Below are 25163 nucleotides of genomic sequence, written 5' to 3'. Positions count from 1 at the left end.
GACTTTGCCTTTCCTGGCTCCTTGAGTCTTCCTGGGTCCCCTGTTCCCTACCCCCCCACCCCACTTATGGGACAAGTTGCAGTCTCCCAGAGTTCTCTGTAGCCTCCTGAGTGTCCCATTTTATCTTCTTTTCCTGCAGAAGACCAAACCTCTCCAGTCAAGCCTTCTCTCCTTGGGTTTGCTCTTCCTAAGCCTCAGTTTACCACTTCATTTGCCTTATACCACAGAAACAAAAGCATTTGAACTAAACGCCCCGCACTGCACAGGTGATAAGAAGAATCTAGATTGACGTCTAAAAACGTCAGCCAGGTTCAGGAAGCTATATGATGCAATAATACACTCCAATGCCCTGTGCACAGGTTTCTGAGTTCTCAGCCATTGCCATCAGCCCTGTCATTCCTCAAAGGACCTTAAGAATCAGGCATGATTATTACCGTGGGCACTTTGACATATGACCGTGGTGCTAATCCTAATCAAGGTATCTGGGCTCCAAGAAGCCTACCAAAGGCCTGCCCCCTACCGAGAGTGAAGGATTCAAAGACTCTCAGCTGCATTGTATTTTAATCCACTTGAATTCCTCAGCAAACAGGACAAACTATCTATTGGCCCCTTTGGAGGGGAGACTTCATAACCATTGGGCTCAGAGCAGTTTAGTACAATCTGAGGCAGATCATTAAGGATCTCATTTCATTTCATGGATGTTAAAGTAAAAAAGCATCTAACCCAGGACTCTTCCCCAGAACATGAGCAGGTCCTGAGAGAAAAGTTTGTGCTCCATGGGTAAGGAAGGTGCTTGGAAGACACTGATGTGTAAGGGCAAGAGTGGATGAGGGTTCTTAGCTGCAAACAAACCTTCAGAATGGGCAGTTTACATCTACATCTGGACTCCCACACATTGGATACCTTTCTTCGTCTTTCCGCTGGTGAAAAGAAGTTAGGAAGAACCTGCCAGTGTTCCTGTCAGTTGCCTGGGTCTCCATTCTATATATCTTGGGTCACATAGGGTTTGGTTAAGAAAACTTCCTTAAGACTGAGCCTAATCCACATTCCCTCCCTTCTCCTCTGCCTGCGTTCAGATGACCTCTCGGATCAATAGGACCTCTAGGTTCTCAAGGCTATTGCAACAATTTAAACAGCAGCTCTCAGCCTATAGGGTGTGAATCCTTGGGTGGGGGTGTCAAACAGCCCTTTCATAGGGGACACCCAAGACTATCAGAAAACACACATATTTACATTACAACTCATGACAGTAGCAACACTACAGTTATGAAGTAGCAACAAAAATAATTCTATGGTCTGGGTCACCACATCATGGGGAACTGCATTAAAGGGTGGTAGTATTAGGGATGTTGAAACTCACTGATCTAAACTCTGCCAAAAGCTGCTTGCTGTTCTCCAAAGAGTGTGACCTGGCCCCAGGGCTTAAGCTGAAGCTTTGTGCCTTTTCTCCCTGGATCTTTCTGGAACTGGGCATGCACTTAACTTTTTTTTTTTAATGAAGATTTTATTTTTGTGTGTGCCTGCTTGTCTGTGCGTACAGCATCTCACCCTCTGAGGTGACAGGAAGGCGTTTGATCTCGTGGACTTGTACTTCCAGGGGCTGTGAGCGGACTGAAGGGGGTGATAGGAAATAAAGCCGGGCCCTCTGCATGAGAAGCATGTGCTCTTAGCAGTTGAGGTGTCTCTCCAGACCGTGTACACCTTTATGTCACCCCAAATAGTCCAAAGGCATCCTTGCTGTCTATGTGTGTGTGATGCTGGCCCTCGTCCTGTACTCACCCCAACCTATCTATGAACTTCCTCTTGACTGCTTTAGCCTCAAATTACAGTCTGAGTAAACCAAGAACCAGTAGGGACCAGTATTTTATATCTATCTGTTCCTGCTTTGGGCACACAGTAGGTCCTCAGCAAATTTTTTAGCCCTCCAAGAATGGCCATCTTCTGCTCTTTTGGGATATATGAAAACTCTGCCACCCAGGGACTGGTCCCATAGTTTTCTTGGCTTTACGTTCTCTGGGAATAGTATGTTGGAATATAGAAAAGCACTTATGGAAGAGGAGGCAACACTGAGCCCAGGGTGAGGTCCTTCCTCCCAAGTCAGCATTAGATTCTTTAGCATCTTCAACAGAGAGAGAGAACCAAACAACTATAAGAGCCCCTTCTCTAGGCCTAGATAGTGGAGGGCAAGAAGGTAGGAAAAAGCCTGGAATTACTGCTTAAAATGAGATTTCAGAAGTTCCCCACTGCATTTTTCTCCCTTATACTTTTTGTCTCTGTGACCATAAGTGACTCAGAATTGGTGCCATGAACTTGTCCTTGTCATGTCTGATGATATAGTTAACCGTTGCTCACAATGAAGTGTGAGAAAACTAATAGAAATGCTCCAAGACTTGAGCGCAGGCCACCCCAGAGGATAACATTGTATCCAGTAGACTGCATGGAAAATCTCAAGAAGACCAAGTCAGGGGATTCTTGGTGAAGCCATAGCAGGGGAAGAGATATGAGACTCTAAGTAGTGACAAAATAAATTGCTTTAATGGGAGGCGTCCTGAGATGGCCGGCAGCCAGTCAGTGTCCCCGCCCAGGCCCACAGGAAGCTAGGGCATCTTGCTGCCACTATGTCCCACCCCTCTAGGGATTCAGAGGTGCGTCTTAACATGGGGGTGGAGGGCTGTTTGCTGGCAGTCTGTCCAAAGTATGCCATTCCTGTGGCCAGAGGGATGCTGGTGAAGAGATTCATTTCCCACTTTGGGCGATTTTTAGTGGGGAATCGGGAGGGAGCAAGTCACTCTTGGATTTTCAACTCTGACCTTTACAAAGGAAAGTGATAGACACTTCAGTATTATATACAGGGCAGGGGTAGATACGTGGAAGGAAAATTGCACTTAATTACAGTAGTTTATAGTTTACACCCATTGGACAAATTTACTTCTTTAGAAGAAATCTTGAGATCATCTGGGAGGGGAGAGGGGATCTGTCGGTGTCTACAGTGTCTGGCTCAGTTCAATAGCACACATCCTCCTCGGTCCTCATCTTATCTCCGTAACAGATTCAAGTTTTTGCATCAGTTTGTTCGATGAAGGGTTGCAGCAGAAACTCCATGGGTTTCTCCATTCCTGTCCCACCATTTTGCACCGGCCATCTCTGGGAGAAACAAGAGCACTTGGCATCTTAGGAGAGGCATCGTGACAATACTGCAAAGAAGGGAAGCTGGGCTTCGGGCTGCACCTCTTGAGAGCGGCTTGTCCGAGATGCCCGGCAGGATGTCAGGTGAGCAGGGGTCTCTCCTGGGCTCCCAGGTGCCTGTCAGGTCACTGGATTTCTCTATGGCAGATGCCCAGAGACTGATGGTGTGGAAAACGGGGTCCTCATTGCTGTGCACAAGGTGAGTGGTTACATGGGTATCACCAGGCTTGCAGTGGGCACTGTGGGGGAAGAGAGAGGGGAGAAAGAGCTTAGCTGGACGTACACGGGACATTAGTTTAGCTTCTCCAAGAGAGCTGACACCCAACTTGGTCAGCAAAGTTCTTGAGGTAGAGGGCTGGAATGGGGTTGGACACTCAACCACATTGTGGGTACTGGAGCTCTCCTGAAAGAAAAACTCTGCTGGGGAGCCTGAAACAGTCCTGATTTACTGGGTCTAAGCCTGAAGTGGGGCTTTGTGAGAATGGCATTTAAATGGTGCTCAGGGTGATCACACAACAGTGGGGCAGGAGCTCTAGGCCTCTTGTGGAAGCAGGTCTCCTCCTAAGATGTCTCCTCCTAAGATCTCTAAGGACCCTAGGCCACCACTTCTCAAACTTAGATGAAATGGCCAAGAACAAGAATCCAGCTAAAACATAGATCCATCTCTGGTTCTTAGGCCTGGGTTAGGCCTAGGAGTTTGTACTTAGAATTTAAAAATTATTTGTGTGTGTGTGTGTGTGTGTGTGTGTGTGTGTGTGTGTGTGTGTGTGTGAACAGTGGATGTCAGGTGGCAGCATGTGTGTGTGTGTGTGTGTGTGTGTGTGTGTATGTGTGCATGTGTGCACAGTGGACGTCAGGTGGAACCATGTAGGAACCAGTTCTCTCCACCACGTCAGTTCCACTATCAAATTCCTATTATTGGGCTTGGCCTCAAGTTCCTCCACTGGCTGAGCCGCCTCACCTGCCCCAGGACTGCACATCTCTAAGAACTCCTCAGATTCTACTTACACGGCTGCTCTACCAGGATCGGCAAGGTATGAAGGTAGGGAGGGAATGCCCCTTTACTCAAAGTTTCCAGCAGGGAGAGGGCTTTGGGACTCATAAGGAGTTTTCTTAAGGGTTGTTATCACTGGGCAAAGATATCAAGAAAAGAAGTCAAAGTTTAAAGCCGTTTGATGCCATACATCTTGGTGGCCCAGGGAAGGAAACCTCAGAGTATCTAGAGCCACGATCCAGGAGGAGCCACAGGACCATTGTGGGACAGCCTTCCTCCCCTTCCAGAGCCCCAGGCTTCAAGTGACTGTTTCAGAAAATCATGATTCTTCTTTTAATCTCTAGAGTCACTCCCAACCCTCCCACCGTCACCCCACCCCCACTTGTCTTTTTCTTCACCCCTTTTGTCAGTGCTGAAGGTTTTCCTGTTAGCCTAAGTAGCTAGTTCTCAAGGCTCCCCTTTCAAATACACATGTCAACATGTGTACTCACATGTCCCCACATGTACTCATACAAACACAGGCCTATTGTTTCATTATTTTCTTCCTAGTCAGGGCTCTCAACCACGGTGCCATGAGATCGTCACAGGTCCATTTGATAGATTAAGAAAGCAGGATTCAGAGTGATCTGGGATGGGTGAGTGGTTCAGAACCAGGAAAACTGTGAAGCCAGAGGCTCCAGCTGCCTTTAGGTGACCTCCAGTCTGTCTGGATCCAAGAGAATTCCTCCTACTTAGCTTTGTTCTCAGTCAAAGTATTCTCCACGCTTCAGTTTCTTTCTCTATAGAAAGCGAGGCTTCAGTGGGCTTGGTTGTGTTAGTACAGGTGACTTTGCCTCAGAGATGTTCATGTGGCCATTCTTAATAATGTCCCACATGGGGCCTCTTCCTCTGCTCTTGATGCTATTAGGACTGCTGAGACTGGCCCTGAACTATGTATTTGTGTGAGGAGCTGAGTTTCTGGTCCTCCTACATTCTTGAGGTGTTGGTCAGGGCCCTTGGATACCCTTTGTCCCCCTTTCCTGCCTCTGCCCACCCCCACTCTGCAGTCTCTTAACTCCCCACTATCAGCCCCTCCTCCCTCCTTTTCCTTCCAATTTTCAGATTTCAGGTGGAAGAGAGAGAAAATGGCTTGTGACCTCTCAGCTTTCAATAGGAGAGCAAACACGAAGGGCCGATAAGGAGACGCCAGTGAGATTCTATGACCTGTCATTAGGGATGGGCCTCCCAGCTATCAGATCTTTGCTCACACAATAAAATGGTGGCAGAGCCCTAAATGTTGTCAAGGGACCTGGAATTATTTGCTCCTTTCAGAGTCCAAACATAAACATCTGATAAGGTATACGCTGAGGACCCACTACTCCCAGCTTCATGGGGGTTCAGCCCAGAGGGTCACTGGTGACCCTCTGTCCGTAAGGTGCGGTAACTGTGATTCTCATCCCCAGAGGACATGTCACATAATGGTGGCACTGAATGGTGGTACATAATGGTGCACACTGAAGTTCCATTGTGTGCAGACACCATGTTTAGGGCTTTGTATGCATAACCCCTGTCTATCATTTTTTTCTTTTTACATTTATTTATTTCTTGCCAGTGCGCAGGCATTCACATGCCACAGCTTGTGAGTGGAGGTCAGAGGACACCTTGCAGAAGCTAGGTGTCTCTTTCCATCTTGTGGGTGCTGGGGATCCAATTCAGGTTAGTGGTCGTTACCTACTGATCCATCTTGCTGGCTTCTACCTACCCTTTGAGATAAGTGGCTGCTATTAACTTAACCCATAACTAGGTGCCTGCCAGATGTCCAGGGTATGCAGCGTGAATATGACCTGCCTATAATTTTACACAGCATACATTCTCCAGAGTTTGAACAATACGACACTGAACATCACATGCACATATACGTAAACAGCTTCTAGGTAGAGGCAAATACTCTTGGAGAGCAAACATGCTAAGTTAGGCTGATTTGGGGGAAAGAGATATTGTTTAGGGAAGTAGTGACATTTGAATTGGACGAAATGAAGGAGCAAGCATGGAAAAACTCCACAAATTGTGTTCCTGGCAGAAGAGGCCCGATGCATAGTCACTTGATGGCTGTTTTGAGTCCCTGGTCCCGCTTATGCCCAGTGAGCAGAGGAGGATGGAGAGAGCAGCCTGACCACCCAGAGCCTTGTAAGTCCCCTCCTTCATCTGACGGCAATGGAAATTACCAGGGAATTCTGACAGGGGAAGGACATGCTTGGTTTCTCTCTTGGGGTCTCTCTGGCTGCTGCAGCCAGACCACAATGTTGCATGCAAGAACAGAAGGGGGGGGGGGTCAAGGACCACTGAAAGAGATCAAGTGGAGACAAGAGAAGCCTGAGCCTGGGCTATGGTGGTGCGGTGAAGAATGTGAGATTTAGGATGAATTCTGAAGGTCTCCTAGCAGAACTTAACTGATGGACAGGATGCGGGGTAATGGAGAAAATAACTAAGGTCTCTTGAGAGAAAGGAGGGCAAGGGGTTTTAGAAGTGGAATTACAAAACAAGGAGGTGGTCTGGGTAAGGAGAAACCTGGGCAAATGCAGAGTTTCTGTTTTAGGTGGGCTCAGTTTGAGAGGTGTGCTGTATGTGTCAGGCATGCCTATGTCTCACTAAAGACAACGCTGTCATTGCACCCTCCGTGGGCAGGACCACCTTTGGGGACAGATCACATGTGTCATCAGCCTGTGCACTTGGCCCAAAGTCACAGAATTGGTGTGTGACCCAGTGAGAAGAGGCCAAGGAGTGATCCTTGGGCCCCTCAGTGCTCCAGCATTGAGGAGGTGAGTTTCCAGCTAAGGGTAGGAGGAGTGTTGAATACTACAAAGTGAGGCGATGCCTTAAAATCTAAGGGGCAAGGGAAGGCGGGATGGGCTGCGGCATGGTATCAGAAAGCAGGCCCTGAATCTGCAGTGAGGACACAGTAGAGTGTGAAGCTAAGACTGCACTGGTCTCAAGACTGAACTGGGAGTAAGAGAACAGAGGAGATTGGTGCATAAAATAGCTCACTTCTATTGTTGATTTGTTAGGCTAATTGTAGCTCTATTGCATGAAAGTGATAATTATAATTTTAGAGATGCAGGAACTACAATCTATACAGACACTAAGCAAAATCCATAGGGACCTACAATGGCAAAGCTTGCACACTTAGCCATGATGTACGATCATTGCCTTGGGGCTAGAGAGATAGCTCAGTGGTTAGGAGCACTTGCTGCTCTTGCCGAGGACTGGAGTTCAGTCCCCAGCACCTATCTAGCACTCCTAACCATCGAGAACTCCCAGTCCCAGGGAATTCAACATTACTTTCTGGCCTCCTTGGGCACCATATGTACATGATTCACAGAGATAGACACAGTTAGAACATAAACATACATAAAACAAAAATAAATACATCTTTATAAAGAAATCTGAGTCAGGTTACAGGAAAAAAATGTTGTTGGTCATTTATAAACCTCTTTCTCATAACCAGGGTTATGAGACACTCAGGGTTACTAGCAGCAGAAACCAGATGTGACCTGGCTTCCATAAGCTAGATGTTCCCCTGGATCAAACATGGAGAGGCAATGTTCCACTAGGATCTTCTTGCAGTCAGTCCTTGCAATGATCTCGTGAAAGAGATTTCATTGTATACAGAAGGAAACTGAGGCCTGACATATTTCCCCTAGGGCTTGTGGGTAGAAGGTGGTAGAATTTTGAGTCTGGATCTGGCCAGCTTCCAGGATTGGTGTTCTTAATCATCAGACCTTGTGTCCCTAACCCCAACAATAAAGGAAGTTTGACAAAGAGGGGCACCTACTGGGGGCTCATGGTGAAGCAGCTTACCTTCCCTTGTTAGTACTTCCCGGGGGCTTCTCTTGACCTCTCTATAAACTAGGAAATCAGACAGTGGGTAGAGTGGACTATGTGAACAGGAGTCATCTTACAGCCTGCCCACTCTGGTTCTTACTGAAGTCATTGCTTGGTACCGTCTTATTCACTGGATCTTCAGAGTGTCACTCACTACATAGAAGCTCAGACACAAACCCTTTCAAGAATGTAAATTATACCACCAAAGTGTTGAAGAAGAGGCAAATTCTCCACAAAGGACAGGTGGAAGGAGATACAGAGGTCTCTTGGCAGCCTGGGAATCCTGAAACTCGCTCTGTAAGACCCTGGGGCAGGTCTGTAGTAGCAACAGTAAGTGCTGGGATGAGACAGCTACAAGCTCACGATCTAGATTTAACCATTGCTATCAGAGGCCAAGTATGGTGACACATGCCTGCAAATCCCAGCTCACGGGAGGCAGAGACAGGAGGACTGATGCAAAATGGATGCCAGCCTTGTTTGTACAGTGAGTTCCAAGTCAGCCAGGGATCGTTCCTCTAGGATCTAAGTTTTCAATCAGTTTCCTTTCTGCACATAAACACTCTCTCCCACCTTCCAGGAAGCAGCCATTGGTTCAGAGGCTACCCAAAAGACCCCAAACAATTATTTTTTTAAAGCTACAATAAAATTAAAAAGAAAGAAAAAGATATTGGGAAGTAAATGCTGTTAACAGATCTGAAGCAAAAAGATTATAGTCTGGTAGAAGTCTGGCTTTTATCACTGTGTGAAATTACTCATCTCCCTCTTCATCATAGAGCCTTAGTTTTCTGCAAAAACTATCTACTTAGCAGAAGGAGGATGAGAGTTAGTCAGATAATATATGGTAGAAGAGCAGCTTAAATGCTTGTTGGAAAATTGGAGGTACTAAAAAATTAACAGTACTAAATTCATTTATCCATTTGTCCATCCGTCCATCCGTCCATCCTTCCAACCACCCACTCATTCACTGAAAATTCACAATGTCCAAGCATTTGGCAAAACACAAAAGGCTTTGGTACTATGGGTGGTTCCTGATCCACTTGCTTTTTTGGGGGGTGGGGGTGGGTAGGAAGTTGAGTATCTGGTAGCAGTAAGGGAAGCAATAATCTAGAGCATACACACAAGATGTCAGACTTTCAGGAGCAATGGCCCAAATCTTGGGACATTTTGATGCCAGGGCCCCTTATGACCACATGTAGATCAAGCACTGAGGTAAATAGTAAAGAAGGCAGAAGGGGAGAGAATGGCTCTGTAATATAAAAGGAGCTTCTCCCTGCATCTGACTAAGTCCCTGACACCTGTTAAGCACTGGTAAGACAGGGAGGGACTTTCTTCATTTATAAAGAAATCAACAATCACAGTGGGAAGAGACTGCCCAGGTTGCACAGCAGGAGCTGGTGGAGTCAGAATTAACTCAGGTGTCCCAGCTCTTTCTACTTCTACTCAAAGCCTGCAGAATAGCACTGTGTCCCCAGGGTGTGTCCCTGTGACCCGAGCATGGCACATACTAGTTGCTGGTTCTATATACATTATCAGCACACGGACTGTCCTAAGAAGCCCTTTCCAGATGGCTCTGTTTAACCTAGAAGTTCCCCTAACATACATGACCATATCTCTCACGGGTCCGACACCTATCGACGGTTTTGAAATACCTCGTGGAAAGCAATGCTTTAAAATGAAGAAACAACAAAAATGCTCATGGTCCTGGTGCCTCACGGAACAGAGAGCTTGTAGATCGTTTGCGCTTCACCCCACCCTTTCCCATTCCTCCTTCTGCTTTGGTTTGTAGGAAGGAAGTTTTCTGTTTGAAACTTAAGTACACATTTAATGTTCACTCTGGCATCTAACCACTTCCAACAACAACAACAAAAAAGTATTGGTGATTACCATGGGAATTTTTAAGAGAGGGGGAAGGTGTTTAAATGGAAAGAGTTCAGGATTGGAAGTCAAAGTCTGGAGGTCTGCATGACCTTGAGTCCATCACTTTCCGGGATGGTTTCAATCCATGTCTTTGAACTTAGAAGGCTGCAATGGAATGAAAGCAACAAAGCAAAACTATAAAGCATTCCATTTGTCTTCTGAGACAGTGCTCCTCCTGCCTCAGCCTTCTGTGTCCTGCTATCACAAGCATGTAGCAACATGCCCACCCGAGGCTTTTATTAGTATAATCATCATCTTCAGTGTTGCAGAGATGAGGGTCTGGTCACTCATGAGATGTCCTGCGATACAGAGACACCTTCAAGGAAGCTGCTCATTCAACTTCAAGGTTGGCTAGACACCCTGCCCAGCGGAGGGCAGAAGCCACGTGGGGGTTGACGGCAGCATCTCTGGGAGCTTCTTGAAGCAGGTTAAAAGACCATTTCCCGAACCCAGAGGACTCGTTTCAACAAGCAGGCATCAAAGTCAATGTGGGAAAGACAGCGATAATTAATCACTGCCCTGTCTAGGGCTGCCCAAGCAGCAGATGGATTGATGAAACTTTAAAAGAGGAAGGTATTCCCAAGGAGGGCTGCTGCGCCTGGCTAACCCCCTGATTGAGATTGGTGAGCACAGATAAATGTTTTCCCTGGTGGCTACAAAGAGTGGGAAATGGCACGGGAGTTAGGAGTCGAAGGGCAGGGCAATGGAGGGTTGTCTTTTAATCTTCTGTTGGGTGAGAGAAGACTGGTAGAACGGGTCCCACACACCTCTCCTTCTACCGCCCCGATTTCCAAGCCCAGCGATCCAAACCAGGCATTTAGCACTGGAGATATGCCAGACACTTAACACACACAACCGCTTCAAATCCTCGAAACAAGTAGATGTTCCAACTGTCCTTTTCAAGATGAAACTCAAGTTAAAGTGAATGGTAGAACCTGCCTTACTTCTCTCTAGAGCCTGAAGAAGATGGGTCAAGGGGAGAGTTGAGACTCCTGAGCCTGTGAAAGAGTCTGATCAGAAGCTAGTGGCAGTGGGTGAGGTATGACTTATGGGGGTGTTGGGGGGGTCACAATCAACATGATCAAACCTTGAGGAGTGCTTCTGACATAAAGTTCAAGGTTGTCGCCTCCTTATCTAGCAATCGATAGAGGCCAAACAGTTCCCACAGTCATAGACCCCGGCTGCTGAAAGGTCTTATTGTGTTACTCTGGAATCCACAACCATGTTCAGACATCTTGTTCTGTTTTCTGGCTCTCCGTGACCTGTGGTAGTCCAGCTCCCTGAGCCGCAGCCCTCCCTGTTGGGTAGCTGTCTTTATTACTCTGTCACCTCTATGGGAGGTAGGAGTTACTCATCTGCTGAGGCAGTGACAAAGCAGCTGTGGATTCCCCCCATGCTCTCTGCACCAGGAAGTTGAATTTACGTTTCTTGATAAACCATCAGATGGGTCCCACTGTCCACTTAGGAGTCCTCAAGGGTTAACATGATTAGGTTATTCCTTGGGCTTCTAGTGACTGTGGGAGGTATGGGTCCTAGACTAAGAACCAGTCCCAGGACCCCTGATTCTCTTTTCTCTTTCACCACTGACCACCTTTGCAAATCTGGCAGCTCACCAGACATCCCGAACTTCCCATCCCATCCTGGAAAAACCCTTTGCATGGATCACCAGTCATCCCAGTGAGGAATGCTCAGTTCCAGTGTCTAAGAGCATTATGTCATCCAGACTCCGGTGACCCATTCAATTCCAGTCTTCATTTAATACTCTTGTTGTGGGGGGCAATAAGCTCTTTTGGTCTGTGGCCCATCTGTTTTGCCCTCTGACCTCAGGGGTTTGTTTTAGCAGCTAACTGAAGAAAAAAAAATCCCCTGAGAATAAAATCATAACTGAGTATGTACTCACTTGTTGGTACCTTGAGCATCTGAGTTATGAGCACACACGTGCATACACACATGCATACACACATATGCACACACCATAGCCTCATCCTGCTGGCATTACCTGTTTACTGGAAGACATGCTGGTGAGGGTGTTGATGCTACTGGTATCTGTGACCACCATCGCAGACGGGAACCGGGAGGTGTGGGAATACTGAGGGGGTTCCTGCTTATGTGCATACACTGGAGAGACAGAAAGAAGACAAACTCAGTATATATACACAGTCGTATACCCGAGTAAACCACCCTATAGTTCTCATTTCCCTGGGCTGGTTGTTGTGTTGGGAAAGCATTGCATTACGGAGACATTCGGGTTCCATAATCAAGGTACTTGATCTTAGCTTGGTTTCTTCCCTTGTAAAATAAGGTTATCTATTGTGGGAAAATACCACTGCTTTGAACTAAATATATAGCCTGGTGCACAATTCTGTTTCCCTGACGTTGGGTAAAATTTTAGAAGCCTAAGCATCAACAAGTTACCTTATGCATATTGAGAACAACACCTGCTGGTCAACATGAAGCATCTGCCCAGGTGTGTGCTTACTGATTCTGACACAATTTAAACTCCTTGTTTTCTCTTGGAAACAGTTGTGGATGGGTTAACAATCGTAATTAGATGCACATGTAATTAACCGTATAATTCTGGATTACTTCAATTTCCACTACAATGATATCAAATCCTCATGACATCACACAAATATGAGGGATAAACAAAAGAAGGCAACTCAGATAAGACCTCCAGGAGCATGTGACTTGATATTTAGTTGTTTTAATACTTGCCTACCACATCTGGACCCCTGTGACTCATGTTAGCTGTCCAGAAGAATCATGTCAATTCTAGGTCACCTAATGAACAAAGGCATGTAGATTCCTGGCCACGAGGGAGGGACCAGCATGTTCCTAAAACATGGACCCTACCAAGGAGGTCTCCAGTACAAAGTAGAGGTGAAGGTCACTGGATGCTGGTTATTTCCTGGTCTGGCCTCTCTAGGTTCTCTCTTTGAGGCTAGTCAGGTCTACTGGGTATGAGCAATCCCACGGAGCATGGTGACCCTGTGATGCTATTCCTCTCAGGCCTGTGAGGTGAGGAGGGAGAGGAGCACCGACTCCACAGGAAGAAAAATGAGGCTCATGTGGGTCGCAGACTCTGCAGGCTGTGGCAGAGTTTTAAAAGCCAGAGATAATGCAATTGGAGTGTGAGGTGCTGCTTAGAAACCAGCCCTGCAGGCCTGAGTCAGGACTGAGCCCTGAGGAAAGAAGGCTGAATGTGGCTGTTTTCAGACAGGTCTTTGTCCATGGCAGCTGGAGGAACAACTCAAATCCCCTTTGCCCCCCTTGTTTTTTAAAAGTGACAGAGTAAACATACTTGCATTTATGCAACACTTTATGTTTACGAAAGGCAGATCACCCATGTTTTTTATAATAATTTACTTTTATATTTTATGTGCATGGGTGTTGGGCCTGTAGGCATGCATGTCTGTGTGAGGGTGTCAGACACTGGAGTTACAGACATATAACTGTGGTTGCTGGGATTTGAACCTGGGTCCTCTGGAAGAGTGTTTAGTGCTCTTAATTGTATGCATGAAGAAAATGAGACTCAGAGTAGCCAGTTTATGGCTACAAAGCTGGTTCAAGACCAGTCTAGACTGGATACTTCTTGAAGAAGGCAAGATGTCTATCCCTTCTATAATTCCTTCCAAAACTTGAAAGTTAAGACTACAGCCAGACTTGGCCGAAACAGTGGAAGCCTGGGCTCAGGAGGCAGAGATAAGTAAATATAGGGAAGACATAAGAGCTGAATGTGGGGACCCTCTGTGTAAGGGACAGAGACTTCTGCTCCTTGACTTGGTAGAGGATAGGCGATATTTTCCATGCACATTGCTGACTTTATTTTGTTTGGTTTTTATGTTGTAATTATGTTCATGTATGTGTGGCTGCACATGTATGGATGGATGTGTGTGTCTGCCTACATGCATACATATGTCAGAGGGTGACCTCAGCTATTGAGATCCATGTTACATTTTGAGACAGGGTCTTCCACTGACTATATGCTAAGCTATTGGCTAGTGAACCCCAGGGACCTACCTGGTCCCATCTCCCCAGAGCTTGGGGTATAGGTACATGTCAGCATACTGAGATTTTTTTATGTAGGTGCTGGAGATTCAAACTTAGAAACTCTCTCCCTCCCTCCCTCTCTCCCTCCCTCTCTCCCTCCCTCCCTCCCTTCCCCCCTCTCTCGATTCATTTATTTTATGTACACTGTATCTGTTTTCAGACACACCAGAAGAGGGCATGGGGTTCCATTACAGATAGTTAGGAGCCATCATGTGGTTGCTGGGAATTGAACTCAGGACCTCCGGAAGAGCAGTCAGTGCTCTTAACCGCTGAGCCATCTCTGCAGCCCAAACTTAGGGATAATTAATAATAATAAGCACATTCCTGACTGAAGTCTCTCTCTAGCTCTGTTTGTTTTCTCTTCAGTGTCGGGGGTTGAACATAGAATCTAATGCTGTTCAGCAAGTGCTTTAGCAAGGAGCTGGACTTCCAGTGTCACATTTTCTGATAAGAGATTTTCAGTGTGTACAGACTATGGGCATGAGGACTCTAGAAGATTCACCTGTTTTAGAGAGACAAATAGATCCCAACCAGCATGCCAACCCTGACTGTTTAGGGGAAGGTGGTGACTGACTGCTGAGACCGTCAAGGGGCTGGGATGGGACAGTGCAGTGTGCTCCATGTGCTTACCAGCTCTCTTTGCGTATAGACCTACATTTTCCTCTGTCAACTTCCCCCTTGGGAAGTCTTGGGGCTGGGGAAGAGGACAGAAAAGCAAGAACAGCACTCAAGAGCTGAGCCTTGAGAAATGGCCTTGGTTGCTGATAGGGAAAACTAAAGCAATAATCTTCCAGGAAACCTGCAACCCCAGAATGAGCATCCTTACTGTGGGAGTTCTGTAGCTGAGTCACTGCAGCCATGAAGGGTTGCTGGGCCATGTGACTGCCTGGGCTCTGCTGCATGAGGGGCTGCTGGTGAGGGCTGTGCAGCTGCTGGGAGAACTGGACGGGCTGGAGGGCTGCCAGGCTGCTAGCCACACTGTTGATGACCGGGACACCCTGGGCTTGGGAGGTGTTGAGGCCTATGGGAGCAAAAGAGAAAAGTCAGAGTGGTGCCAGCGGTGAACAGAGCTGATGGGGCATCAGTCACAGATGAAGCCCCTGCCCTGTGCGCCTGTTATAGAAGGGTATGTATGGAAAGCGACTTTCAAAATCAAGGGAACTAAGAACTGGAGAGATATATTTCTGAAGTCTAATAGTCCCCCCAACCAACCATCCTATGGCATCTCAAATTCAGTTCCCTTGAGGTCACCAGAGCCCTGGGGATGTTATTTGCTGTCTCCATCCATGCCGGATCATGAGAAATCTGCTCTGGTGCCCTCTGGCTCAGTTAAGGGTATCTTCTTTAGGGTATGGCTTATTACCCAGATCTGTCTTTCTAGAGGTGAGCAGCAGTCTACAGCAGCTCCTTGTCTTCCACCTCTCCCATCCCCCACCCCTGCACTCCGCTGGCTTCCAGTCAAAGGAAACCAAACCTTCCTCTGCAATCCTGGAAGGAAGAGGTCTGAGGATGAACAGTAGAGCTCACAAAGCCCCCTTAGAGAGGTCAGGTGCCGACTCTGTGCACAGCAGCAGAGAAAGGAAGAAAATGCAAGAACTCAGCCTGTCTGTGAAGTGGATATATACTAGGGATTTTGGTACCCGAAGAAATAGGTTCGAGGAGGAAGCAGTAAATTACAGATGTGGCATTAGGCCTGGCCATCCTTCTGTTCTGGGGGCATGTAAAACCTGAGCTTTGGTATCATGCTCATATCCAGAGACTTCTTTTGAACCCCAGACATTACTGTAAGGCCTGAGTCTTTTTGTCTCCATACTCTAGTTGCTCCCTGACATGATCCTGGGGAGGTGAGACAAGATCAGAGGTCAGAGGCTGAGGACAGAAGGTATTCCAGTTTCTGTCCTGGAGCTGGGAAGTCAGGGGATGGAATGAAGGGGAGATTCAAAAAAAGGCCGGATGTAGGTAAGTGCAGGGTGACAGTGTGTGTGTGTGTGTGTGTGTGTGTGTGTGTGTGTGAGAGAGAGAGAGAGAGAGAGAGAGAAAGAGAGAGAGAGAGACAGACAGACAGACAGACAGACAGACAGACAGACACACACACACACACACACACAGAGAAAGAGAGAGAGAGAGAGAGAGAGAGAGCACCTTTCTGGAAAGGAGAACACTTCGAAAGTAGGATTGTGAGAGATAACGCAGGGAGATAGCCAAAAGTCTTCAACAATTGCCCACTTGGAGCTCTAGAAGATACCATTATCAGAAACTTAAAAGGTGAGACTCTCGAACAGAAAGGAAGAACAGATAACCCTCTTCCTGGCTCCCTTGGGTGGGACTTGGTAGGGGGGGATCTTCTGATCACCCTCAGAATATCACTAGAATATCCCCCCCTCCGGGGCCTAAGATATGCTGAATGTCTATTTCAGTTTCCCTCCTCTTACTGTCGGCCTCTGGCTCCTGAGAAACCCTATGAGTTTGTGTTTATTCAGGAGCCTGTGACCACTGCTCTTTTAGGGAAATCTTTGACCAGAAAAGATTTTTTTAACCTGCCTAGACTGGATAGCGTTAGAGGGTATAATTTGGAAATAGGGCTGAACCTTATAGGCACCCAGAGGACCTGTTTAAGAAATATACATTCTTGAGCCCCGCCCAAGGACTCAGTGAGTCAAAGCCTACAGAGGTGGGGTTCAGGAATCTCATTCTTAACAGTCTGAGATCCTGGTGTGCTTCTGTCCCTGAACTGAGCACCACTGATGTCATCCTAGCTCCCCAGGTGTGTGACTCTTGGCCTTTTTTTATCTGGAAGAAACAAAGATAATGAGGATTTGGCAGTGGCAAGTCACTTGTCCAAGGTCCTGCGGTCCTGAGGGAAGTCCCCTGTACACACAGGAAAACAAGAAACCTCTCTAATCAACTCTTTATTAAAGGAGACTCGGCCAAGCTTCCTGACGCTCCTCACCCTTCTTTCTTCTCTGTCTACCCCAGTGCACATAAGCACATGTGGCTAAGGTCAGTGTGCACCCTGCTCACAGGCTTCAGGGGATGCTGTGAGGAAGCCGAGACGCATGGGTGCACATGATGGGATGAACAAACTTGGAAAATACAGAGCGGCTGTAGGGAAAGCTTTAGCTTAGATAGCGCCTAAAATAATATAAGTGTGTGTGTCAGTCAGACTTAGTATGGGAAGAAAGAAGTCATGTAATTTGTGTGTTAGTTTGTTTGAAGAAATAAGGAAGTAGATATTTTACCCATAGCGTCCTCGTGTGTGTGTGTGTATGTGTGTGTGTGTGTGTGTGTGTGTGTGTGAGAGAGAGAGAGAGAGAGAGAGAGAGAGAGAGAGAGAGAGAGAGAGAGAGAGAGAGACCCATGCACATGTATATAGATCAGAGGATAACTTGTAAGGTCACTTCTCTCTTTCCACCTTTATGTGGGTGCTGGGAATTAAACTCGGGTCACCAATAAACAAGCACTTTTACCTGCTGGGCTATCTCTTCCAACCCCATGAAATCTTTTAGAAGGTAAGCAACCTGATTTTAGGCATCTCGCTCTTTATCTAACTCCCAGTATTAGTTTGGTTGCTGTAGTCCAAGGGCCAGTGAAATAAATGGAAGTCAGTTTCAAGGAATTTTTAACTTTGGAAATCTTTTTGATAACTTCTTAATTCCCATTTCCCTTTTGCCAATAAAAATGCTGAGCGTGTCTCCATCCCAGCGGATAAGGACAGGGTGAGAGTTGCACATAGTCATTTAATAAATCTGTGTGCTTTCAGTGGGTCCTGACCTGTTCTGCTCTCAAAGAAGGCATCAACAAGACAAGGAAGGAACCAGCATAGAGCTGTGACTCGGGATGCCAAGAGGACCATGGGGCAGTGCAAAGCTGAAAAAAAAAGATGACTCTTGGGTATCTCTGGCTCTATCTAAGTAAGCTCTCCCGATGTCACAAAGATGGTCTGAGACGGTGACTTTGCCTGAGTAGTCACAATGAAGTCATAGGTAACCTGTGACAGGGAAGCTTAAAAATGTCCCCCTGCCCCCAAGATAACCATCTGTTTCCCAGCCTGCCTCACCAATTTCAGCCTTCCCATGGCCAGCAATGGCCCACCTCAGTTAGGGCAAGGCTGGCTGTAGAACAAGGGCCTCCTTGAGTTCTTCAGGCATGTGTTAAACAGTTTATTTCTCTTTAAAGATTTGAAAGCTCAAAGATACTAGGCCAGTGGCCCTCTCTGGGTCCCCTTTGTATTTTTAGCATTACCTAAACAAGAGTTGTCTATAACATGAAATGACTTCTTCCAAAATCCATCAAAACCTTGCTTTATCCTAAGGGCCAACCTCAAAATTTTTCTAGAGAGCACAAAGGGATAAGAATAAACAGGAAATAAATGGATAGGCCACAGTCAGGAGAGGTCTTGCTTTCTAGATTTACAAGCACGTCTATATTCCTTATCATTGGATAGTGTTAACAATGCATTTTATAGACGAGGAAGTCCAATTCCAGAGAAGTTGAATGATTTGACCTGGTTATACAACTAGGAAATTGTGACCTGGATTCGAAGTCATTAGAATAATGTCTCTTGTGGGATACATGCTGTAAACATTATAGAGGAGACAAAAAAAGCCAGAGAAGTAAACATCCAATCTACAAGTGTGCTGGGCACAACTGAGCATGCCTGTGACCCCAACAACAAGGCAAAAGCAAGGAGATGGCTGCAAGTTCAAAGGCAGCATGTTAATGATGGCCTGTCTCAGCCACCCCCCCCCCCCCCCCCGAAAAAACATCTAAGAGCAGAAGGGGACTCTTGCAGGGGCCTCTAGTGCCTTTTGCCCATCACAATGATTCACTTTCCACTTTTTTTTTCTCCCTGCTCCCAGCCTTGCTGACCAAGAGCAGAACTTACTCTGTGCAATGGCCATGACTCCGGACAGGGGAGTCATGATGAGGTTTTGAGATTGCTGGGGATTGTGGTGGGAGAGGCTGTGGATATTCGTCAAGGTGCTGACCGGGGGCAGTCCTCCTCCGGACACTGTAATCTGCTGGAGAAAGAGCAAAGAACTGTTGAGTAAAGCCGCCTGAGGGGATTAAACCAAGGAGGCAGGCTTTCAGGATGCTGTGGCTTTTCAACTCTGTTTACACAACAACAAAAGTTAAACCGTGAGGCAGATACTGAGGAGAGTGTGTCAGGCAGGGACCTGCCCTCCTGGCACCTGAATTTGTCTGCTCTTAGAGTTGCTGGCCTACTTCAGAAGTTCTTCCGTTCGTTTGTTACATGACGGCCACTTGCTCGCTATTCATGTGCCCTCTGTCCCGATTTCCCACCTTTATAGTACTGATGCTAGGCATAGGTGACTGCTAAAAATCAGACTGAAGAAATGACCTACGACTCCCCAGGGAGGGTAGACTAAGAGCCAGGAAAGCGTCCAGAGCTCTCCCTAAGCCCTGATTATGCATCTGCTCAGTCCCAGGAGTTCTGACATGACCATTTCCCGGAAGAAAATCTGAGACCAAGAGTAGATATGCAACTTTCTGAGATCCTGAAGTTTGGAAGCAGTATGCCTGTTACTTGAGCTTTGATCGGTCTGATGTAGGATCCATTTTAAAATATATTCTTAGAAGAAAGTCTCCGATTAAGGGTTGGAGAAGTCAAGGTTTTTCTGGTTTTCTAAATTCTCAACATCCTTTACAATTGTTTTCTCTCTCTCTGTGTCTCTCTCTCTGTCTCTCTGTCTGTCTCTGTCTCTCTGTCTCTCCGTCTCCCTGTCTCTCTGTCTCTCTGTCTCTCTGTCTCTGTCTCTCTGTCTCTCTGTCTCTCTGTCTCTCTGTCTCTCTCTCTCTCTCTCTCTCTCTCTCTCTCTCTTTCCTTCCTTTTTCCTCCTTCTACTTCAGACAAGGAGCTGATGTCTTTGACAACGACTGAACAACCAAGTCTTCACTGCATTTCCATATTATATCTTAGTATCAGGCTCGAGGGGAAGTGACCAGTTCTCGCAGATGGACTTGCACATGGCCACTCTGGTTCATTCTTTCATTTGTCTCTACTAATACACTTCCCTACTCTCCATCTCCCCAAGCATCAGATCCTATCAGGGACTTGTCCTGGATTTAACAAATGTGTTTATACAACCACTGACAGAAACTTTCTCAACAGTTCTAAATAAAATGTGTTGTTTTGACCCTACTATTATCAGAAATATTTCTAATGTCCTCATACTAGCTATAATTATATAAAAATCAGTTTTATATGTACACGTTTTTATAATATAGTAGTTTGCTAGTTACGGTTTTGAAATAATTTCTAATTTTTTTCTTCTTCCTCTTTTTTTTTCTGTTTGTCTTTTTGCTTTTTGAAAACAGGGTTTCTCTGTGTAACCCTGGCTGTCCTGGAACTCACTCTATAGACCAGGCTGACCACAAAATCAAGAGATCTGCCTGCCTCTGCTTCCTTAGCACTGGGATTAAGGTCACTACCAGCATCCAAGTCTAGTTTTTTCTTAAGAAAAGACCACCTCTCCTCCTAAGCAGACCGTAGTATTGCTGAGAGAGTCAGGAACCCTGAAGAGGGGTTATGGCATTAGGGTCTGTCACACACTCAGCTCCCTAGACCTCTTTAGATTCTAGGTCTCAGACTTCTACCTGAAAAGATGAGAGTTCCTGCCTGGTCCTTCTGATCAACCCCACACTTTCCAAGGTTAACTTGGAAAAAAAAAGAAGGGGGTGGGATTTTGAATAGGTTTGTTTGTGTTTTTAAAATGAACATCATGAAATGAGTTAGAGGTCACATGACCAATAAGGAATTTTGACCACATCAAACAAGAGAGAACCAGCCTGTTTGCTGAACTTGTTTTTCAGAATGTCAGAGTCATTAAAAAAAAAAATCTGTGACCTGCCTTCAAACCAAATCCCTTGTGTAATGTGGTCTTTTAGGGAAAGTCAACGGAGCACAGCTCATTTCTGCAGCACTTCGGTTTGATAGCACCACAAAAATGTGGATGCCAGTGATAAAAACGACGTCCGCGCAGCTTTCCTGTTTGTAACTCACTTTCCAAGTCCTCAGTCCAGAACAGCACAAACAGAGCAAGCATTATGACTTTTGTCCCTGTGTTATGTAGTAAGAAACGGATGAGCTGTAAGCCCGAGCTCAAGCCAAGGTTTGCTGGATTTTTCAGTCTCATCCACTCACTGTGCTTGGCAACCTTGGTCAAGTGACTTCCCACTTGAAGAAGTAGCCACTACTTCCTGCTTGCTTCCAGGATGGATAGAAGCCAGAGAGTTGCCAAAGATACCATGATGATCCTTAACACAACAATATGGAGAGCTTGGATTCTGTAATACCTTTGATACAGTGATTCCTTTGTGTGGCTTCAACATGTAAGGTTGCTGCTATTAGCTTTATCTGGTGGGGAAAGAAGATAGTCTAGAGAGGTTAAGAAATGTCTCTAAACTTAATTTTCAAATAAGAGAAGAAAGGCCTCAAGTGGTAACTGAAAGCAGGTGGTCTGCTCATTAGGTCTAACTTTACACCGGCGAAGTATTGCAGGAGTTAAAAAAAGTTGGCATACACAAATTACAGCTTTGAAGTACCTATACCACTTTGGCACAGGGCAGCAGGGAAGGCTTACTCCCAAACAGAGCTGTCAGCAATCTCTACACCAGCCCTGTCACATAGACATTATTTCACTCAGTTTTCAGGCGAAGATGTTGAAGCTAAGCAATTCTTTGATCCTATGCTGGTAAATTTCAGAGCCAAGACTGTACATTTGGGTTCTCTTGCCCATGCTCCTAATTTACTTATTTTTTAAAAAGTATGTATGTGGTGTATATGTGTTTGTGTGTGTGGTGTGTGGTGTATGTGTGTGTGAGTATGTGTGTGTGTGTGTGTGATATGTTTATGTAATATGTGGTATGGTGTGTGTGTGGTGTGTATATGTGTGTGTATGTGTTTGTGTGATGTATGATGTGCTTGTATGATATGTGGTATGGTATGTGTGTGGATATGTGTGTGTATATGTGTTTAGGTATGTGTATGTGTGGTGTGTTTGTGTGATGTGTGGTATGGTGTGTGATGTGTAGTATGGTGTGTGTGTATGTGCACGTGTGTATGTCTTTGTGTGGTCCTCACCTTCTACCTTGTTCAAGACAGGGTCTCCTGTTGCTTGCTGTTCTAAGGCCAGGCTAGCTAGATGAGCTGGTCTCCAATCTTCCAGGAACTCCCCGGGCCTCTCATCTCCCTACTCCCTGCTGTGCTCAGTTTTCAGTGGCTTCTAGAGATCCTCACTCAGGTCCTTATGCTCACGCAGCAAGTCCATCTCCCCAGCCCCACCGTGTCCTTTTCTAACCATATTCCACTTGGCTTTGGTGGACCCCAACCTGGGATGCACTTGTTACATATTAACAGGAACAGACTCTTGACTTCGGGCACCAGCAACAGTGACATAACATATGAACCAGGGTGTTGGAGACAAGCGAAAAGCCGGTCCCTGCAAACACACTTCCAGATGTTTGCTAACACTGAGGTGTGTTTTCTTGGTCAATGATCAATCTAGCGCATGGCCTAGCAAGGGTAATGCTGAGAAAAGCTTAAGAGTGTGTCTGCAGGCTGCGTATGGGACAGCCTGGATGTGCATGATGTCATTTGTACCTTAGAAGGAAGATCAACAGAGCACAGAGAGAGACTCTAGGGGCCTTTAAGGAGGAAGAGCTAAGACTTGGAATTATATTGTATTTTACTTTTTGGTGCTTATTCTTCTAGGCAAAGCACCTCTACCGCTGAGCTCATCCTTAACCCAGAGCCTGGGAGATTATTGTCCTCACTTTAATTCTGTGTGCATTAATGTTTTGCCTATATGTATGTCTGCATCACATTATGCCCATGGAGATGGCATTAAATCCCACAGAATTGGGGTTCCAAACAGTTGTGAGCTACCATGTGGGTGCTGAGAATTGAACTCTGGTTCTCTGAAAGAAAAAAACCAGTTGTCCTAACCACTGAACCACCTCCTCGGTCACATCTAGAAGTTTTTAATCCACTGAGAAGTGAAGGCCTCTTTTCCAGGGTAGCCTGAATAAGGCTTCAACTCTAACTTGTACATGTTTTGACTGTGAAGAAATCATAAAGACTGGGGGGCTGGAGAGATGGCTCAGGGGTCAAGGAGCATTGGTTACTTTTCTAGAGGACCTGGGTTAAATTCCCAACACCTGCATGGCAGTTCACAACTCTCTGTAACTCCAGCCCCAGAGGGTCCAACACACACACACACACACACACACACACACACACACACACACATACACACACACACAGAGTGTATAGACACACATGTACACAGAACATTCCTTCACGTAACATAAAAATAATGGTTAAAAACACTAAAGAAAAAAACAAAAGAAACCATAAAGGTAGGTTGCACATGTTACTTGTCAGGGAAGAAGGGTCTTTCAGGAGTTGGGGGAGAGAACATGGGGGAACTGAGAAATGCTTCCTACTTGGTTGCCCCATCTGGTTTGTTTACATAGACTCCCATGAGGGAGGCCAGCTCAGGTCTCCTGAAACTGGAGTTGTCCAGACCAGGGCTCCCCTCAAGACCTACATGTTGTTTTTCTTCTAAGGAACTGGAGACTTGGTCACCTGTGACTCACTTCTCCTGTGTTGCCTACACAGCACACACGTCAAGGTCTAAAACGGCAAATGCTCCCTGTCACCTACCAGCCCCCACCAGCTATGGTCACAGGTGGGGTCAGACACCTTGCGGGAATGTGTGCGGCTCCGCCTTTGGCGTGGAAGTCAGGAACCCTCAGCTCCTCCCTCCCATGAATCAGAGCATGACCCAGAGAATAAAGTTTTCCATTTCCTACCCTCACAGTTGGTGTTGTAATACACCTGTTGTCTCAAAAGTCCTCTCCCGTGCCCTTGGGTTGGCAAAGCCATGAATAGAAGAATATGTCTAGGATGGGGATGGGAGGGTATAAAGAGGGGTTCAGAGAGACTGGGGTGACAGAAATCAGAATGTCTTATACACATTTATGAAACTATCAAAGAACAAATTCAATAAAAGTTAGACATGTGTGTGTGTGATTCAGAACTTTGAATACTCAGTTGAACCTTTCTGAGAAAGATAAGGGTTCATCTGGTTGTGGGGCTGTGGTTAGAAGCACAGAAAACTTCAGAAAGCATGTTAGTGACACTGAGGGGACAGCACGGCCATTCATGCAACAGTCACTGCACCGGACATTTTCATATATGCTCTCACACTTCCGCAACAATCTGATTGAGGCTACCCCCATTTTATAGATGAGGAAAGATAACCAAAGTTGTAGTTTGTCCAAGGCCGTACCACTCTGAGGTGCCAGAGCTGAAATTTGAGAGTTGGCAACTGAACCTTTGAAGTCACTGTTTCTTACTCCAGCCACCACCCCAGCCACAACACCTGCCATTATGTCCTCCCTCCCAGTTCAGGAGTCCTGTCTCCTGCTGTCCTCTACATCCTGACACTGTCCTCATCAGGACCAAAGGAGTCAGGAAAGGAGTTGGGGGCTTGTTTCAGAGTGAGGTGCTTTCTGGGTTAAAAAAAAATCTGGTTTTGGAGGCCTTGGACGGGAAGGATGAATGAACATTTTATCAACACAAATGTCATTGGCAGCCCCAAAACAAACAGCGTCCCACCCGGCTTGCTCCTTTATGAGGCATTCAATCAATAAAACAAGAGCAGGGCTCTGCCAGATTTATTGGCTGGGTTCAAACTGAACACCTCTTCTACCCGCCAAAGGTTGGGTCACCAGCCTCCCTTTTGGTTTCTGCTCTGGACAGCCCCCATTTTCCCCGGCGGGGCTACAATGGTTCATTGTCTGAGGCAGGCCTTGTGAGAAGCTGTGTTTGTCTTGCTCCTTATCTTATCAGCTCCAGTGGCCCAGGAGTACTCACCATTTTACTGTCAGGTGAGAGGAGACTGTGGCCTGGGTCCAGGCTGGCCGGGGAGACTTGCTGTAAAACCGACTGGCTGGTCACCATGGCACTGTTACCATGGTGACTGATTGTCGAAGAGGAAGTAACCTCATTGTTTCCCGGCTGGCTGTATCGCACTCCTGCAAAACAACATGAACCCAATAGGAAAGTTAGTGTCACCAGGGCCCCTGGACACTGACTCAGCACCTCCTGTTTTCAGTGGTGGGTGAC

At 46.3% G+C, this 25163-nt stretch overlaps 1 protein-coding gene across 4 annotated transcripts in view; it reads right to left on the bottom strand.

Annotated features, from left to right (window-relative positions):
* Positions 1-3404: 3404 nt before the first annotated feature.
* The window catches only part of HNF1B (HNF1 homeobox B), a gene marked incomplete at both ends in the record, with an annotated part of 51435 nt that continues 29676 nt past the window's right edge, over positions 3405-25163 (bottom strand). For 2 of the 4 annotated variants that reach the window (XM_080923407.1, XM_080923409.1), the window contains 5 exons: positions 3405-3425; positions 11958-12076; positions 14835-15029; positions 18894-19029; positions 24912-25072. In XM_080923407.1, the coding sequence (XP_080779533.1) occupies positions 3405-3425; positions 11958-12076; positions 14835-15029; positions 18894-19029; positions 24912-25072 (632 nt within the window). The remainder of the gene's footprint in view (positions 3426-11957; positions 12077-14834; positions 15030-18893; positions 19030-24911; positions 25073-25163) is intronic. The other 2 variants (XM_080923408.1, XM_080923410.1) reach the window with 1 other exon arrangement.

Source organism: Micromys minutus, assembly GCF_963924665.1.
Source record: "Micromys minutus genome assembly, chromosome: 10".
NCBI lineage: Eukaryota > Metazoa > Chordata > Mammalia > Rodentia > Muridae > Micromys > Micromys minutus.
The sequence above is the reverse complement of the archived record's forward strand: the minus strand, read 5'-3'. Positions and strand labels throughout refer to the sequence as shown.